Genomic DNA, 19,506 nt, shown 5'->3' with positions numbered 1-19,506 from the left:
GAGATTCCTAGGAGCTGCCTGCAACAAAATGTTGAGTATTTTAATTAATGTATTTGCTTATGTTTTGACTACTTAGAAATGAAACATTGCAATATGATTGTCCAAATCAAATCAAATAAATGTTGCAGTTGCACCTTTCATGTATTCTCATATTGTGTGTGATGGTTTGGGTGTTACCTGTCCCCCACACACTTTGGAAGTCACCCAGACTAGACTCAGCCAGCTCTGGAAATTTGAATGAAGATTTATATTTAAAGCTTAGCTCAATATATAAGCAGATATTTACAGTATATACAGTTATATACAGAAATATACAAGGTAAAAGGTAATACAGAAACACAACTCCCCTGCCAGAGACCTGAGTCCCCAGAAGGGGCTCCCAACCGCCCTTCCACCTTCTCCCACCCCTCTCAACCTTACCCCAGTCCTAAGGAAGAATGGAGGTTTGGCCAGGGGGTTAGGAAGCAAAGTGGATTAATCAGAGAAACAGCAGAGAGGCTAGAGAGAGAAAAAAATGCAGCTCTGAGCTCCCCAGCGGAAGAAGTGCCTTATCTATGTTTTTATTTCTTGTTCTTATACCTCTCAGCAAGCCTATGGGTGAAGTAGACATTATCCTGTTTCACGGCCTGTAATATTCTCACCAAAACATTCTAACTAGCTTCAGACTAGCACGTTGTGATTCGTCTGGAGGAGATAAAATGTGTTTTGGGGATTACTTGTCACAGTCAACAAAGCAGGAAATTGTTAAAATGAAAGTCCAATCCTATAGGTGTCAGAAGCTTTGCTGCAGAAGGCACAATCACAACCAAGTAACGTAGTGTTCTGAGTTTATCTAACATTAGGTTACAGTTGGGCAAATTCAAGACAAACCAGTAGACCTCTCTGGAAGGATTTTTTGTAATTCAAAAGCAATGGATAAAGATGAGACTGACATGGATTGCCTGGTTTCCACTGAGGAAAAAAGTAACGCCAAATGGAAGATTGAATTTCCAGTAGTAAGGAAGACTAAAGTCTCTGTCTAGAATGGGAGTTCTTTTCTTCTACATATTAGTGAGACAGAGACAGCACCCTGTTTTATTCCTATGTTGAAAAGTAGTTAAACTGTGATGGCAACTGCAGAAAAGACTTAGATGGGCTGCCTACAGGCAAATTTTCGTTCTGTAGTAGATAAAGTTCAAGTCACTAACAAACTCAAAAGGGAACGTGAGAGGTGACGTGATAGTTTTTAAGTATTGCAAAGAAGGCAGACAGCTACTCAGAACTGCTTGATTTTGTCTTTTGGTAAAATTATATAGTGATTTTATAACAAAGCAGCTATTCGGTGTAGTAACTAATAAGCTTAAGTCACAACGACATAGAAAATACCACATTTTTGTTTACTAGGTTAAATTTTCTGTCCTGCTGTTCTGTTTATTTTATCCAAATTCCTTTCTTTTTACTTACTCATCTTGGTTTCACATCTGGTAAAATGAGGGACGGATTTTTTTTTTTACCCTTTTATTTTATTTTTTTTTTTTTTTTTTGGACATGGGGAGAGTGACATTTGTTCTACATCTGTAGAAATTCTCATGTGTGTATTTGTGTGTGTATCTTTCTCTGTATATATATATATATATATATATATGTTTGTATATGGATGTATGTACCTGGGTCACAGCTGCTGACAAAGTGTTTGTATTTGTAAACTCTCAGGGGAAGTAAGTGTCACTTTTTCTTCATAATCAGTTTGGTATAACCTGAATGCTTGTTTTCCTGAAGGCAGCCGTTCATAGTACTCTTACCATAATTTTAGTTTCTTTTGGAAAAGCATATAAGCTTTCAGGTGAACCATGGGTGATCTATCTCATTACTTCTAAGATACCCTGCTTGTAAATGCATAATGCCATTTTTGGGCACTTTCACAATGGTAGTATGTACACTTAAGAAGTAAGGGACTAGTTTTGCTCCAAATAACTGAAATACCAAACTTTACAGGCTTAGGGAACAAATGTCTTCTAATAGGAAGCCATGCAATGATGAATTTTCAGAGGGAAAAAAAAAAGGCCGCAGAAGCCCTGTTCTGAAATGAGGTTTGGATTTTTTCCTATCCCTTTGTCCTTCATGAAAGAACCTAGAAAAATGACAGAAATCAGCAAACCCAGACTGAATGTTGTGGAAAAATCTAAGAAACCGTGTGAGAAAGGAGTCCTAAACACCTCGTCAAAGGTAAAAATTATTGTGTTTTAAAACATTTAAGTGTAATGAGTAACAAACTACATTTAAAATTTCACCAGAAATACTTTATTTTTAATATGGGTATTGTGTTAGTTAGCTGTACATACTCTGATTCTATTACCTGTTTTTTATAGAATTTCCTCCATTTTAAAACAAAAACCATCTTACAAAGATGTGGTGTTAGAAGTGTTAACATTGTGGTCAGCAGCTCAAGGGAGGTTCTCCTCCTCATCTGCTCTGCCTTAGTGAGGCCACACCCGGAGTATTGTGTCTAGTTCGGAGAACAGGGAGCTGCTGGAGAAAATCCAATGGAGAGCCACAAAGATGATTGGAGGACTGAAACATCTCTTTTATGAGGAGAGGCAGAGAGAGCTAGGGCATTTTAGCCTGGAAAAGAGAAAACCATGTCGATATCTAAAGTGTGGTGGTCATGAGGATGAAGCTGGCTTCTTTTTAGCGGTTCCCAGTGACAGTACATAGGGCAGCAGGTACAAGCTTGAACACAGGAGGTTTTGCTTGAACTTAAGGAGAAGCATCTTTGCTTTGAGTGATGGAGCAATGGAACAGGCTGCCCAGTTTCCTTCTCTGGAGACTTTCAGAACACACACGAATGCGTTCCTGTGCAACTTGCTCTAAATGTACCTGTGTTAGCAGGGCAGTTGGACTAGACATCCCTTCCAATCCCTACGTTCTGTGAATGATTTCATACTGAAAACCATAACACTCTTATGGCTAAGGAAATGTAGAAAAAATGAAATGAGGAGAAATAATGAATTGCATGATAAAGGTGAAAGGAAAGTACTAGTCAAAACAAAATTGAAACTGTATATTGTTCAGTAGTGTGAGAACTCCCAAATTGCTATCACAGGCCACTACTGGCATACCTTTTTTTTCTTTTTTGAGTATCATCTAGCACTGCCTTAGAGAGCAAAGGTGGGAATACATTTTATGTAAATAACCTTGCATTTCTGAGATGTGTCAAAGCCTCATCTGATAAGATTTTTTTATGCCTTTCCTTTATCTTGAAAGCTGTTCAATAAATTATATTTCAGTAACTGTTAAGTTAGAAACTGTGTCTTCCTCAGTGTCACTTGAATAAGTGTATTCTGAGCAACAACAATTAATATGAGCATAAAATAACATTTTCAGATGCCATTTTTGCTGGACATACTCCTGTACTATATAGACTTGCCTTTATGGAAGATAGTTATGGTCTATTTAAATAAGTTCATAATTTAAAAATCAATAAACACAAATTTTACTTTTCTGTAAGTAGTGTCTTGAGTTCATTGGCTCTGGTACTGAGACTTTTCAGGGCTTCATGGCTGCTCTACAGCTAACCATTTCGCACAGCACTGTATCCCGTTCTGTGCCCCAGCACAAGCCAGTCTTTGCCCACCTATAGTTATTTTTTCCCAAGACTGACTCGTTAGGTGGTCTTGGCTTTGTCTGCTATTACTTGTGTGGTTACCTTGGTACTGTCAGCTTTGCAAGATGTGTGTCACCCCTCCCCTCCTCCCATAGCTGCCCTGTACTCCACCTTTCCATGGAGCTTGTCTGTTTTTCGTGTAACTTTGCCTTAATGATCTGTAAAATCCAGCCACTCTGTCAGCTTCTCGCATTATCTGTCATATCCAGCAGTTTTCTTATGTCATGTCCAGTAGTTTCTCACATCCTGTTTATTCAGCTTAATCTCAGGCCAAGGCCTAGTCATCTGCCTGCAGCTGTGATGAGGTCCAACTGGCTGATGGGCTGGTTTGCCTAATATTCTCCCACTGCCTGCTGGAGCACAGAGCAGCTGCTGGAGCACTGAGCACATGGAGGAGCCTGGTTCTCCACATTGTAAAAACTTGCAAAACTGTGCAAATCCCAGCACTGAAAGCCAGGCTGGTCCTGCTGCTTCTATGTTGTCTTCATCACCTCCTTCTAGTCTCATCTTGTTGGCTGAGCACAGTCACCATTACAGAGATTGAACTACAGGTGTACTTTGAGCTTTGTGACATGTACATTACATGCCTGCAGAGAGTCTTTCCTTGCGCACCTTTGTGGCAGAAGCTGAAATAAGGATGCAGTCTGCAGTTAAAAGGAAACAATCTGTTGCCCTGTTTGCTTACAACTCATTATCCACCAGTGTGCCAGCATTTGGCATCAAGGAAGGACACTGGTGCAATTGGCACTGGCAGTGTATCTGAAAGTCAGTAACTTTTGTAACTGTAGTCTCTTTCCCACAAAAGAAAACAAGGGCAGCTTGCAGGGGAGAAGGGTCTGCTGATCTCAACAGTTGTTTTACATCATCCCTGAAGAGGCAGTCAGCCCTTCAACACATTAATGCTGCTTTTTGCCTGTCCCTCTCCCACTTCCTTTTTTTAATGTAAGATATCTGGGGGTCGTTTAAAATGTTTGTTAGATGAGAAGGAGAAGGAGAGTGTGTGTGTGTATGTGTGTGTTGGTTGGTAGAGGGTCTTTGTCTGTATTTACCTAATCTGGATTATTGCATACCAAATACTAGATAAAGTAGCATACTTATCTGGTTCCCTCTTAACTTTTGTATTTGCTTGTTACTTGGAACATAACACTTCATTAATCTTGGGAAATTGATGGCTCAGGATGTTATGATCACAAATTCTAACATGATTTTGGAAAGTAGCTGTAATCTGAGAGTGTGTGGAAGGTGGTGAGTGCATTCTTCATTCTCCTGTAGTGGACATTTTCAATGCGAAAAAGGTAGTAAGTGAAGGGGTAAGTAGTGGACAAAAGAACAGAGATGAACAGAGCTGGTAGACAAGAGCTAGTAGAGACAAAGACAAAATGTCTCCAGTCACTGAGTAATAGATGGTTAAGAAACTACTCCTATTTCTTCAGAGAAGGCCAGCTTGAATTTTGATAAGAAAGGAAAACAAAATGAATGTGAGATTTTGAGATACTGCATACCTCTGGACTGTCAGAAACTTACTAAACAATGCTTAGGAGGCATAGATGGGAGCAAGTATTGTAGAGGCCAATCCCTCCTAGTGCCAGTACACTTACTTGACCAAGCCCTGTGTCCTACCACCACACCATTTATTTTCATAAATCTTTTCTTAACTCTCTGTGTAATCTTACTTTACCTGGTGTAAAGGCACAGTGCAGGCACTGTAAGGTTTAGGTGATAACTACTGGGTGAACCAGCATGAGTAGATATGAGGCCAGCAACTGGAGTCAGATCAGGAGTGTAGGTGCCCCGTGGCTGTGGTGTCAGCAGCAAAAGCAAACGTGTTTGATCTCCAGCCACAGGGGCAGGAGCAGCACAGAAGACAGGGAAGACAGAAGGCTATGTGTGCCCTAGATGCAGTGATGGTTGGGACTGGGGTAAGTGAAGCAAGTGAGCCTTACATCACAGTATCTGCACTGGGAGCACAGGTCCCAGCCCTGTGTGCCTGCTGCTGTTGGAAGGTGGGCAGAGTGTTTGTATTTCTTTGTGATTTCACCCCACTTGTATGTCTCCTTGGCACATGTAGTTCACTAGCAAACTTCAAGCTGAGTTATCAGCAAACAAGAAGTGCAGGGTCTGGGCAAGGGGAGCACCTGTGAGCGTGGGGTGCCTTTAAAACAAGGGTATCTATGAGTCTGTGTGCGTATGTCTGCCTGCTCTAGTGTATTGCTGTCAATCAACATGCAGGAAGGACATGAAATGGATAAAAGGGCTCCAGCCCTTGGCAGAGGGATAGACTGTGCATGTATTGGAAGGATCCATGAATGTGCCTATGCTTCTGAATCTAGAGGGAATGGAAGGGAACATACTTTAATTAGTGAACTTCAGTCCTGATCTGATGAAAAGGAGAAAGGTCTTTTCTGGCTGTACTTAAATTCAACTGAGTCCTAGGAGTGTTACATGCACATGTGCCCTGTCTGTGGCAGTTAGCTGCATAGCTGAGATTTGCCACCTATTGATTCTGCCAATGAGAAAGTAACTCCTGAATCTGTCAGCCTGGGCTGGAGACTTCCAGGTCTCCAGATGCACTGGATTTTGCTCAGACATCGAGGCAGGAAGAATCCTTAGACTGATCCTGGAAATGTTAGAGATAGCAGCCACTTAAAACATCCTTTAACTGGTAAAAGAAGATATTGTGATAGATAATCAATACAAAGTTTTATCTGTGAGTCAGGAGTTCCCGAGTACTGTGCTGGGAAAAATACCACTATATCCTTTTTAATATGTTCTTGTCTGGTACTGACTGTTGATAGCCATAGAAGAAAGGTCTGTTGATTGAAGTAACTTGACTTACACATCTGCTTTTATAAAACCAGTGTGCTGCTGAAGTAAGTCAAAAGCCACTTGTTTTGCTGTAGGAGAAGTGAGAGAGATGCTTTATACATCTAAACATTTAAGCCTTAACAGGAGGTTCTTGGTCTCATTCTGTGTGCTAAGCATTTCAGTGAAGCTCTGCTCATGGCTTGACATTCCAGCCAGTCATTCTTTATCCCATTATTATGCATCATTCTGCAATGTTGAGGACATTTTGCAATATCATCACATGAAAATTAAATCTTTGGCATTCTAGTGTCCAGGGAATGATGTTTACCTATCACCCTCTGAAACAGGCTGCTACATATAAACCCTAAAGAGACAGGAAATACATACTTGCATTTGGGATAAGGATCATAAAAAGTGTCTTTAAGAAACCCCAAAATTCAGGAGTTTGATTTACTGAGTACTGTTGGGTTTCAGAGCTTCATTCATAGCCCCTAACCAACTATGTGACAGTAAGCATGTCGCTTAGCCACCATGTCCTATTTTTGCCATCTGTGAAATGCTTTGGAAAGTCATGGGAAACTGAATCACAGGCCTTTTCCATCTCTAGATTCTATTAGATCATCCAACTGTCTACCTGCCAGTAGAAGATTGTTTCCTACATCCACCAATGTTTTTCCAGTCGGGATTCTGTCCTCCAGGTTACTGGGCTTCCACCAGTACTTTTGGGAGATGATTTTGCAGACTTCTAGACCTCATTGTCGGGAATCTGTTCTGACATTCACAAAAAATGTTATTTATTTGTATTTCATTCTGTTATTTCCATTATTGTATGCTTACTTTCACTTTTAAAGCATATGGAGTTTATGCAACACTTAAAGATGTAGGTAAGATGCAAAATCCCTATAGGGTGTCTTTTAATATGTAGAAGGAAGGACAAAGTAAGGTTTTGAAATGTGAGATGTGATCCTGTGTAAGAAAATAATTTACTTGGTTCTTCGTGAAATTACATCTAAGGAAGCTTCTATATTCTATCTTGTTTCTCCCCTTCACATTTAGGGGAGAAACAAGATAGAATATAGAAACAGAATAGAATAGGATATTAAACTGTTGGAATACTTATCAAGCATGATTAATTGGGGAAAAGGGAAGGAAAAAGTATAATTTGGTTTTAGTTGTTGAGCATGGAATTCTTTCTCTACTGTATAATAGTTTTCCCCAGACGTTTGTAAATTACTGTGTTTTACATAATTTGATTTGCATATGAATAATTACATATTAATTATTCTGAGTCAATACTTACAGTTGTTGCTTTTAAAGGTTTTCCATTCTTTCTTCTTCACATCTGAGTGTAATATTAACTAAAGGTGTAATTCAAGCACCTGGGCGTGTCTCATTTTAGCAAGCTAAAATAATGTGCATGGGTTTTCTTCCTATTTATTGACCACAAGCCAATATTGTATTTTACATTTTAAGTCGTCTTCATTCCTGAAATTTTAGAAATTCAGCAAACATGTAATCATCTTCAGGTGTTGAAGCCACCAGCATAGTCTAGCTCTAGATGAAAGCTGTCAGAATAACTAGGTTTCGTTGTAGAAAGTCTTTCATTTTTCAGAATTATGAATGTGTGGAAGTTACTTGGTCTATGAATAGCAGTAGTGGACCTGCTTTTAAAATGGCTGTCTGGCAAACAGCTGGTATGTGACATGATTTATTTGATGCAGTGCCCTGGAAGAAAAAGCTAATATTCATTGCATTCAATTGATAAGCTTAATAATGAGTTTTGTGCTATGATATCTGTAAAGTGCGTATTTTAAAATGACAGGAAATCTGCCGTGTGCATTTCTTAAAATACTCAACTTTCAACAAAATCCACTTCATGCTTCTGTTTCAGCTGCCAATGGAAATGTTTAAGTCCAGGAATGAAAACTGCATGTGTAGTCAGTCTCTTCAGAGAAGAGACGTTCTTTTATTTTTTTCTTCTTAGCTTTTCAATTAGCTAGTCAATTTTCATTGACTTAAACTTATATTTTGACATATGTTGGTAAATTCTGATGAAGTGTCACAGTCTAAGATTAAGTGGGTCGTTTCAAACCTTCCGAAGTTTATTTGCAGCACAATACAGACAGTTCAACCATTCCTTTAAATAAAGTCACCCTTCTGCGTACTACAATGCTGAAAGTCTCTGCTGCCCTCAGCAGCAGTCAATACAATCATTTGAGGTGTACGTAGTGTATTGGAAATATGTAAATGTAATTTTTGCATGCACACACAAAAAAGTCTCCATGTAACAAACTGATTTTCTGCCTTTAATAGATCAGTTGGTGATGCCAAGAAGTTAGGGGAAGGTGAACTTCAGAAAGATTTTATAAAGCCTGCCCATAAGAAGATTAAATATATCTTTTTTTCACAGGAAGTAAAGCCAGATGAAGTTACCAGACTTGCTCTTAGGACAGAAGTTAATTTTGAAAGTGTCTGCAGAAAGGTAAGGCCTATTAGTTTCTGTTTGCTTTCCCTTTCTTCTCAAGTGTGAGAACACTCCTTAGGATATGTGGGAGTGCATGCTTTTACATGTTGTATTGTGTCTTCATTGGAGACCTTACTTCTTTTTCTAAGGAGTTCTATTGACCAGGAGAGAACTACAGAAAGAGTTGTATAGCTGTTTAGTACAAGTGACTTGTTCTCTGAGGTGTTAGCTAATCCTCAGCAACTGCAACAGAATATCAGGAGGCGTATTAGTGGTTTTTGAGTCCTTATAAATAGATTTGTTTTGTTTATATAGTACATGTACATGGTTCAGTTAGTGTAAATAATGTAAGCTTTCAACAACAGTTGGAAAAAGGCTGTGAATACTTTTTGATGCAGAGAGAAGTTTCCATATGTAAACAAAATGTGGCAAACTTTAGACTGAAATAAAAGGTGGAATTTTAACCCCTGTGGTTCATTAGTTTCAGTGCCTTGAAGCCCACTGATGGTACACTATTAATTACTGACTGCCTAACTAGTGATGTTTGCAAAAGATGAAATTAAGAATTTCCTTTAGGAAGATGCCTGTTGAAAGTTAGTAGTTGAGCTTGAGAGCACTCTAATGGAGAGTGAAAAGGAGCAGAAATAAGTAACTTTTTAAGAGAAGCACTGCAGAAGCAATGCCAGAAAGCAGGTATGAATGAAAAAATATCAGTGCATGATGTCGTGTATTTTCCTCCGTGCTAGCCTACAGTCCTACGGGTGGTCCACTGAGGGAGTCTGTAACGTTTTTAGTTCACAGGTTGAGTTTTAGTATTTCCTTCCGTGATGACAGCACTGGTTCATAATACAGCTGTGCTGTTGCAGAGCACAGTCACGTGTGATGTAGTTCAGTTACTGGCATAGCGTGCAGTAGGGTTCCTGTGCTTCATGTGAGCAAAATCAAGTTAGTAGGGAAAACATTGTAGGAATTTGGTATTTCTGGAGCAGTGTTTGATTGGAAACACCGTATTTCTTACCCTTCTTTTAATCACAGAAAAGAGTAAGGAGGAAGTTGTAAGTATACTAGCAGGAGCTGGAAAGCGGTATTCTTTTAAACGTGTTTGATCAAGATTTTTCCAGTCTGAAGGTAAACCAGTCACAAGCTGCCTACTGTAATGTTAGACATGGTGCATATGTGGAGATTCTGGGTGTGCAAGGACACATGGAGAAGGATTTCATGCTTGAAGAACAATGCTAAATTCAAAATTTCTAGGAGATTCTTTTGTCAAGAATTCAAATGCGTCAGGCTTACACTCTTCACATGAAGTACATGAGTCACAAAATGAAATAATTTTTGCAATTTTTCTTTAAAGACTTTACAGGATTATGTTTGGAATTTTATTTTCTAAGCAGGCAGTTTTATCTTACTCATTTATTTTATCCTTTTATTTTTGACATATCCATAGTCATAGCTGACTGTATGCTTGCTTTAGAAGCTGTATGCTGCTTAATTGAAATAGGCTTTCATTTAGCTGTGATCCAAGAAATCAGATCATACAGATACCTTCATGGAATCATTTTGTTTTTTTAGAACTGTTGTTATTTCAGTTTCTTTCTGCTGCTGGCTGTTTTGCAGTGGCATGAAAATCTGTTAAATACCCCTAACTAAAGGCATTCCTTCTGGCCTTTGATAACTTACCAGTATTTTCTATCTTCTTTTCCCAGTTAGTTACTGTACATGCAATAAAAAAAAATACATTTCATTGATTTTCTATCCCTAGCAATATTCCCTAAGTCACATGAAATGCAGACCACATTGTTTACCTTTTCATTAACTTGAAGTTTCAAAATATTTGAATGAAAACATCCTGTGGCTGTTTTCATTTTTAGAATAGGTTTGTTTTCATTGATAAAAGGCAGTCTGCTTTTAATTCACTCTGGAATGTTGAATATTAGTTTTGCATAGTGGACATGTAGTCAAGATATTTGTTTAATTTCTTCTACCCACTGCTATTCCATGTTCCATTATCGCTTCCCCATATATTTTTTTTCAGAATAAGATAAGCTTTCTTTTCTATTTAAAAAGAATTTGCATAGATTTCAGTCAAACACAATAAAAATATGCTAACTGGAATTCTCCTGTTTTTTCTGTCAATATTGCTATCCCAATAGCTGCTGGTAAGCAGATCAGATTTGTGATAGTTGCTGAGTGTGTTGGCAAGCCATATGATACAAGACTTCTTCCTTTTCTAATTTATAACAATGTTATAGAGCTTAACAAATTCAAGAGAAGGCAAACAGTTCTTTGTTTATCTCTGATGAAATAACTTTTGACCCATCTTAATACTGCTGCAGCTGGCACCTTTGCAAACAACAGACTCCTATTCCATTGTAAAAATTGTAGTCAGTGTTGTCATGTTAACTTTAACTAGACGTTTTACTTTTGGTGTTCAGTTATAACTGCTGAAAAATGGAACTTGTATTTTCTACGTTTTGACTTAAGTTTTTGTGACAGATCTTTTGTCTAATTTTTTTTTAGCCAACTGTGATTGCATTTTGAAGTTTTCTCATGGCATTCATACTTTAACTGTTACAAGAGGTTTGCTTCATTAATGTTGTGCTACAGTACACAAGTTACAAATCAAAAGCTACTCCTAAAATTGTCATTCATTACAGGCAGAAAACTGACCTGGGAGCTCACAAAGGTCTTAATTGTTATCTTCAAATTATTGCTGGCATAGGTGTGAGGTAATTTAGATAGATTAAAATGGGCAAGATAGACAGATTAATATTTTTTAATATTTTTCTGGTATTTAAGAAATTACATGTATCATCTGTGCTGTTTCTCCAGAAGAGGAAACACTGCTCCATCCACCTGTGAACATCTTCATCATAATCAATGTTAGTTTTGTTGCTTTGCACTAGTGGTAAAGAGATACTGACTAATTTACTGTATCATCTCATTTAAGTTTTATTCCAGTTGGTCTGAGGACATAAGAAAAAGAACTTACATGTTTAAAATGCTGAGAATGACAAAAATCTGCTTCAGCCGATTGGAACTCTGCTACAAGCAACTATCTGGAGTGTCATGTTGCTTTAAGTCAAAATGCTTTTTCTAAGTGATACAGTCTATGCACTTAAGAATTCAGTGTCTTTCAGAATCCTGGAGAGGGGAGGGATTGAGACTGCAACTGCAAAGGACTATTGTGTTTTTCTTAGATTGAAGAGTAAAGCACAAGCAGGCATGATTGTCATGGCTTGAACTGATCACATGCATCTGACTTGCAAAGATACCAACAATATATGCAGATGATAAATACATCCTCTCTTTTTTGTTTCCAGATACAATCTTCACATTAACTTAGTAGCATCATTTCCTTTTTTTTTTTTTTTTTTTTAAGTTTTCCACGGAGCTTTAATCTGTGGTCCTAGAAGAGCACCACCTTTTCCTACTAAGCCTTGTATTTTCACATTACTCCAATCCTGTGACGTTTGAATCATGCTGGTGCTTGTCTGCAAAGAGGATTCTGCACAGCAAATTTTTTGTATTTTGTGATCTCCAAAGTTTGTTGTGGCTGTGCCACATGCCTCTTGAGTCTCAGCATTACTGAAAAGCATGCCACAATTAAAATGAGTTGAGCAATTTCTTCTAGACCAGAATGTAGGCCATTACTAGCTCTTAAAAGCTTTTTCTTTGTTAATGTAAGACCTGGTGAGCTTATTTTGGATTGCTTCATGTTCAGGAACTAGCTTTGTCTTGTTTGGAATTCAGAAGGAATTCAAAGACTTCAGAAACAGGATCTCAGGCAGCTCATGCCCAGCCATAGAGAGACAAGCCAAGATTTCACTGAACAGCCTAGTGCACAGTATGATTCTAGTCATTAAAAGTCTAAGCTGCCTGGTGAGGACAGCTGTACTTGACATGGTTTTGGAAGGGATGATATTAGTGCGGTCTTGCTTCAGGTCCAGATATTTTTAGTAGGTGACTGAAGTGTTATACTTCAGTTCTTTATGTTATTTCAAGGATGAGTGACTTGACTGTCTATGGCTGTTTGCCTCTATGTCTTAATTTGAGACTGGAGCACCAACTAAAATTAACTGCAATAAGAACGTGTTTTCTGTGATTTATCAAGTGTGAGTTCAACAAGTTCAGATGTGAGAAGGCTCAGTTTTAACTCCTAAACTTCTCTATGATTTCAGTGGATCTCTAGTGTAGGACTAAGGAAGCTCTTGAGCAAGAAAGACTTGAAAAAGAGGTAGAAAGGTATTTCTGCCTAGAATAAGCAGTAACAAGAAGGATGAAGTTACAAGACTATGTGGGAATATCCTCAGATTAGTCTATTTGTCAGTCCACATTTTTCTCAATACTAAAAAATAAAAAGCAAGAATAGGGTAGTCATAGTGCTGTTAGATTTATGCTAAAGACATATGTCACACAAACAATGTGTGAAAGGCAATTTATGAAAGGTAACTGACTTTGAGGCATTAATTAACAGCCAGCAAGGAATTATTTGGTGTATTAGAATCCCTAGAGAATATTACTGGGGACTAATCTTTGGTTACAAGACAGTAACACATACAAGACAAGGCTACACAACAAATAAATGCATTTCTTCAGATGAATACACTTACTTCTTAAGAGACAGAAAGATGTGATTTCTGAATTGAATAGAACTTCTGGTTAAACACCCCTGCCTCTGAGGAGGAACAGTCATGCCTGTATTTTCTAACTTAGGAAAATACAAAGGTGTTAATGTTTACTTGTGATCTTTGCCTTAGTTTATTTTAAAAATGTACTTCCTAGTGGAAAAATAAATAACAACAAAAACCTCTCTATTCTCTGAGTTCAATCTGAGGAAATGAAATGCACTAAATCATAAAAGAGGCCTGGTGCAGTCTCCTGCAGTTTAATTTAAGACTTTCTGTTAACTTCAAAGCTTTGGATCAAGCACAAAATAGTTGCTGTCTTTTGTTTCGGCTTTGGGGGATTTTTCCACAACCTCCTCCCTTCCCTTCCCCTCTCTCCCCTAAGCCCCCCTGAAGAATTGTACACACTACAAAAACATTCTGATTAGTATAGATGTTATTATTGATATAAAACTTCTGTTTCTGTTATTGGTGCCTTTAATAGCAGTATAACTGGATAATTAGTTAATGTGGATTTTTAGTATTCTTTGCTTATGAAAATATTTTGCTTGCAATCCATAAACCATAGAGAGATAACTACTGTATGAATAATCAGTCTTATGTGTAATACAGATCTGATAATGCATCAACTTCATATAATATGTTTATTAACCCTTTTCACTTCCATGTCTTATGGTTTGATTTTGGCAATGGGAGAGCATACAGCTGGTGATTTTGAGGGACTTAGGCAAAACTCCATTCTCTATCTGAACTCTGTGTGCTTAGTCCTCCTAAATTAGAATTCATGTATAGATAATTAGAGCATAATTATAAGAAGAAAATGTGAAAAATTACTTGTTTAATGATCACCTACCTGGACTCTGTTAACAAGCTCCATCTCATTCCTCATGCATTCCACAGCCCCACCCCTTCTAAGTGTCACTTACTGGAAACATTACTTAACATGGATTTAAAAGTGAGTCCATTGTCCTGTACTACAGATATTGTCACTATTCTCTCTGCAAATAGTAAAATAATACCATTTATTTCCCTTCATGTTAAAATGTTATGTTCCTTGCTTATTTCAGTATGGAAATAAAGGTATCCACTTGCATGACAGAGACCAGATGCACATTTCCTAGGTAATAGTTGCATCTATCAACATCTTCTGGTTTTTGAAATGTGTTGCACTGATTTAATAGCGCAATTCCCTGTAACAAAGGCTAAAATAATTGGCTCAATGCTGGGGAATCAATGTTGCAGAGCTGAATTCTTTTTGTCCTGAATATTTTGACGGTTTGAATTGAAGTTACACTGAATAAGTGAAGCCACTGTTTCCTGAGAATTTTCCATGTCAAACACCAGATGCTAACGTTAAACAGGAATGTCTGTGGTCTTTCTAAGACTACTGATGAAGTGAAGAATTTTACATTCAGTGACGAATATCACATTCAGGCGTAAATACTTTCTGTGTGTGACTGATTGGGGTTTGTTTTCTTTCCCTGATGTTTCTCATCTTCCGAATTTGAGCACTTGAACTGCGAGCTGTTTTGCACATTTTTTATGTATGTACTCCTCTATACTTCAGAGCCTAGAATCAGTTGCAGTGGCTCCAACTGAAATTTGTGTTTGTATAAAACTAAGTCAGTTTTTGATAAATCTTTCTCTCTTCCTACCTCCTTCTTCATCTAGTTCTCTCTCTATCTATCAGACCAGCCAACGTCAGTCCCTTCCCAGGCTTCCAATGTGAGAGTTCAGGCTCCTGTCTATGATACATTCTGTCCATTGCCTGACTGGTTCTGGCTAGCTATTGCACAGGTATACATACCTTCTTTCCTTTACTTTGTCTAGACCATTTTGCCAATCTCTTCTTCTGTAGCCTCTTTGCATTTTAAACTAGGCTGCCAAGTGTGTGCCTCAGTAGAGTCACTGTTTGAGGGCAAGAAGACAGACTAGACCAAAGCTACCACCATCTTCAACAGCAGAGTAGTGATTGCAGGGAGCTCAGTTCAATTACACTTTGGATTTTGTCCATTCTGGGAAGAATCGTTTTAAAGTTCAGTATTGAAATTAAACTGCTAGTAACTTTGGTAGTTTTTCAGAGGAATACTACACTTATCTCTGACACAAAAATGCCATTTCCTGTCAGAATTTAAATTGCTAGTCCAGGCATTTTTCTGCCACTCATTGCATTTCTGTGAAGATATATTACTTAATTTTGTTGGCTGTCTTGTTGGATTTATCTAGGTGAATTCTTATCCTTAGACAAGGCTCAATCTCAGAACTTGTGTGATTGCTTTAAGTTTGCATATCCTCACTTCACTTATTTGATGTATCAGACCAAAATGAGCTGCTGTATTGTTGTCAGTCAAGCTCAGATGGAGTTGATTCACATTTTTGTAAATGATACTTGTCTTGGATTGTCTAGGAAATTCAGACACAGTAAACACACTTCAAGAGTATAAATGGGTAGAAAGGTGTGTGCAGAACAGTGTCTTTGAGTTCAGATGTGTCTGTAGTACTGATATTGTTTCACATGGTGCTTCATGGGCACTATTTTTCAGTCTCAGATTTATGTCACAGCACTCAGGAGAGACAACTCTCATACTTCATTCTTATTTTGTTAAGAGTATTTAAGTGATGTATATTAATATGTTACTAGATATGAGCTGGTTTGGGAACAGCAGAGGAAAATATTAGAAGTAGTCTTGTTTCTATGTTCTCCTTGAAGAAAATGCAGAAATAGAAAATGTAGTGTAGTGAGGTTCTCAGAGTATGTCAGTTGGGTTTTGTGAGTTGCTTTTTTTGTGTGTGTTGGATTTTTTGTGTCTGTTTGTGGGGGTTTTGTTTGTTTGTTTAAATAAAGATAACAAGTTACTGATGTCCAAAATCTGTTTGGTATCCTACTCTAAAATATTGTACAGACTTGCATACAATGCCCAAGAGGTGCATAGAGGACCAGAATCTCAATGCAGGAGTGAGAACATGGTATAGAAAGAAGAGATTTAGGTGTTTGGGGAACATGTGTGGCAAGAGAAGACCAGACAGGAAAGATGAACATGCCAGACTGCTGACATTGAAAATTTTAAAGTATGTAAATGAATGCTTAAAGTAAAAGCAAGGAGACAACAATATGCATGGAGGAACATCTGATTCACAGTGATGTGACCCATGTGGGGCCATGTGGCTGCTTTTCAGGGTGTCACCTAGAGACCAAGGAGGGAACAAATTGATCTGCAAATCAGACTGTCTACAGTGCCAGTTAATAGGCACCTCCAATACTAAACTAGTGAAAGGGTGTAAATTATTAATATTTCCATACCAGTTCTTGAAGCCACAGATGTAATAGATATCTTCCTTCTAACAGGTCTGCAAGATAAAGAAAGGTACCATGATGGAGTAGAATGTATGTGCATGAGTGTGGCGCTGTGCTGTGAAGCACTGTATTTGAAGTCTAACAGCACAAACAAACTGCAGGAAAAGGGAAACACTAAGAAGCCATGTGAATGAGAGTTACAAGTGTCATAATGGTTTGGTGCTAGTAATATGCTATGGCCTCTAGCCAGAATAATGAGTATTAAACAGAAAATGCTAAATGAGATGAGAGAAGTTCTACTGTACACAAACTGTATCACAGTATCACCAAGGTTGGAAGAGACCTCATAGATCATCAAGTCCAACCCTTTACCACAGAGCTCAAGGCTAGACCATGGCACCAAGTGCCATATCCAATCCTGCCTTGAACAGCTCCAGGGACGGCGACTCCACCACCTCCCCGGGCAGCCCATTCCAGTGTCCAATCACTCTCTCAGTGAAGAACATTCACCTCACCTCGAGCCTAAATTTCCCCTGGCATAGCCTGAGGCTGTGTCCTCTTGTTCTGGTGCTGGCCACCTGAGAGAAGAGAGTAACCTCCCCCTGGCCACAACCACCCCTCAGGTAGTTGTAGACAGCAATAAGGTCACCCCTGAGCCTCCTCTTCCCCAGGCTAAACAATCCCAGCTCCCTCAGCCTCTCCTTGTAGGGCTTGTGCTCAAGGCCTCTCACCAGCCTCATTGCCCTTCTCTGGACATGCTCAAGCATCTCAAAGTCCCTCCTAAACTGGGGGGCCCAGAACTGAACACAGTACTCAAGGTGTGGTCTAACCAGTGCAGAGTACAGGGGCAGAATGACCTCCCTGCTCCTGCTGACCACACCATTCCTGATGCAGGCCAGGATGCCACTGGCTCTCTTGGCCACCTGGGCACACTGCTGGCTCATGTTCAGGTGGGTATCAATCAGCACCCCCAGATCCCTCTCTGTCTGGCTGCTCTCCAGCCACTCCGACCCTAGCCTGTATCTCTGCATGGGGTTGTTGTGGCCAAAGTGCAGCACCCTGCACTTGGAGCTATTGAATGCCATCCCATTGGACTCTGCCCATCTGTACAGGCGGTCAAGGTCCCGCTGCAGAGCCCTTCTGCCTTCCAACTCAGCCACATCTGCCCCCAGCTTAGTGTCATCTGCAAACTTGCTGATGACTGACTCCATGCCCTCATCCAGATCATCTATGAAGATGTTGAAGAGGATGGGGCCCAGCACAGATCCCTGAGGGACACCACTAGTGACAGCTGCCAGCTGGATGTGGCACCATTCACCACCACTCTCTGGGTCCGGCCCTCCAGCCAGTTCCTAACCCAGCACAGAGTGTTGCCATCCAAGCCATGGGCTGACAGCTTAGCCAGCAGTTTGCTGTGGGGGACAGTGTCAAAGGCCTTGCTGAAGTCCAAACAGACCACATCCACAGGCCTCCCCACATCCACCAAGCGGGTCACTTGATCATAGAAGGAGATCAGGTTGGAGAGGCAGGATCTGCCCTTCCTAAATCCTAAATCTGTAGTTACTGTCTACAAATACCTGAAAGGAGGCTGGAGTGGAGCCAGGTGGGTGTTGGTCTCTTCTCCCAGGCAAGCAGCAACAGAACAAGGGACACAGTCTCAAGTTGTGCCAGGGGAGGTCTAGGCTGGATGCTAGGAGGAAGTTCTTGAGAGAGAGTGATTTGTCGTTGGAATGGGCTGCCCAGGGACGTGGTGGAGTTGCCCTTGCTGGAGGTGTTCAGGAAAAGACTGGATGAGGCACTTAGTGCCATGGTCTAGTGATGGACAGAGCTGGATGATCTTGGAGGTCTCTTCCAACCTGGTTGATTCTATGATTCTAAGTTGCAAATTTATAGCAGAGGTTAGTAGTGCGAATTTTTGGTTCACCTTAATTAATTTGAGTCCTAAGGAGAGAATCATCTACATGAGGGTGCACAGAGAAGGGTATGATTAACCAAATGACCAATCAGCATGCTTTTCCTGTCTTGCCATCTATCTATCTGCTAGTCTTGTAGGTATTGTTAACCCACTGAGCAATTTCAGACAAGGTACTAGAGGTCATAGTAAAAGCATTGACTTCCAACAGGGCTTTTTTGTATTAGAAACCACAACCAGTGTACCACTGAGGGAAAGGTGGCCATAATCTATGACATATGTTAGGAACTTTTCCTAACATATTTTGGAATTTACCAGACTAGCTCAGATGGCTTGGAAGTAAAATGAAGCTATGTTTACAGTGTGGCAAAATTTACAAGCATATATAGACAATCTATTTACAAGTATTTACAATTCTATACAAATTTACAGAAATCCAAACTCCCTCTTGGACGAAAGAAACTGCCCAGAAGGGGCTCAAAGCTACCCTCTCTCTTTCTCCCTCTGCTTCTCCAAACAGACAAACAAAACTAGGAGCACAGCTTGCGTTGTTTTCTGTTTGCTGAGATTAGTGGAAAGATGTTAGGGCAGATTTAAGAGGAAGTGATTAGATCCAGTGACACAGGCCAGAGATTATTTGCATTTTGGCTTTTTATCCCTTTCAGCAAACCAGTGAGTGATACAGACCTCATCATCTGAGGGTGAATGGGAGAAACAGAGGTAACTAGAGACAGTGAAAGTGCTGAGGCATCTTCTCAC

At 39.4% G+C, this 19,506-nt stretch overlaps 1 protein-coding gene across 2 annotated transcripts in view; it reads left to right on the top strand.

Moving 5' to 3' along the window:
- SRFBP1 (serum response factor binding protein 1) overlaps positions 1-19,506 on the top strand; it is an 82,983-nt gene that overhangs the window by 49,083 nt on the left and 14,394 nt on the right. For both annotated transcript variants that reach the window (XM_064140358.1, XM_064140359.1), the window contains exon 4: positions 8,859-8,930. In XM_064140358.1, the coding sequence (XP_063996428.1) occupies positions 8,859-8,930 (72 nt within the window). The remainder of the gene's footprint in view (positions 1-8,858; positions 8,931-19,506) is intronic.

Source organism: Pogoniulus pusillus, chromosome Z, assembly GCF_015220805.1.
Source record: "Pogoniulus pusillus isolate bPogPus1 chromosome Z, bPogPus1.pri, whole genome shotgun sequence".
Classification (NCBI taxonomy): Eukaryota; Metazoa; Chordata; class Aves; order Piciformes; family Lybiidae; genus Pogoniulus; species Pogoniulus pusillus.
The sequence above is the reverse complement of the archived record's forward strand: the minus strand, read 5'-3'. Positions and strand labels throughout refer to the sequence as shown.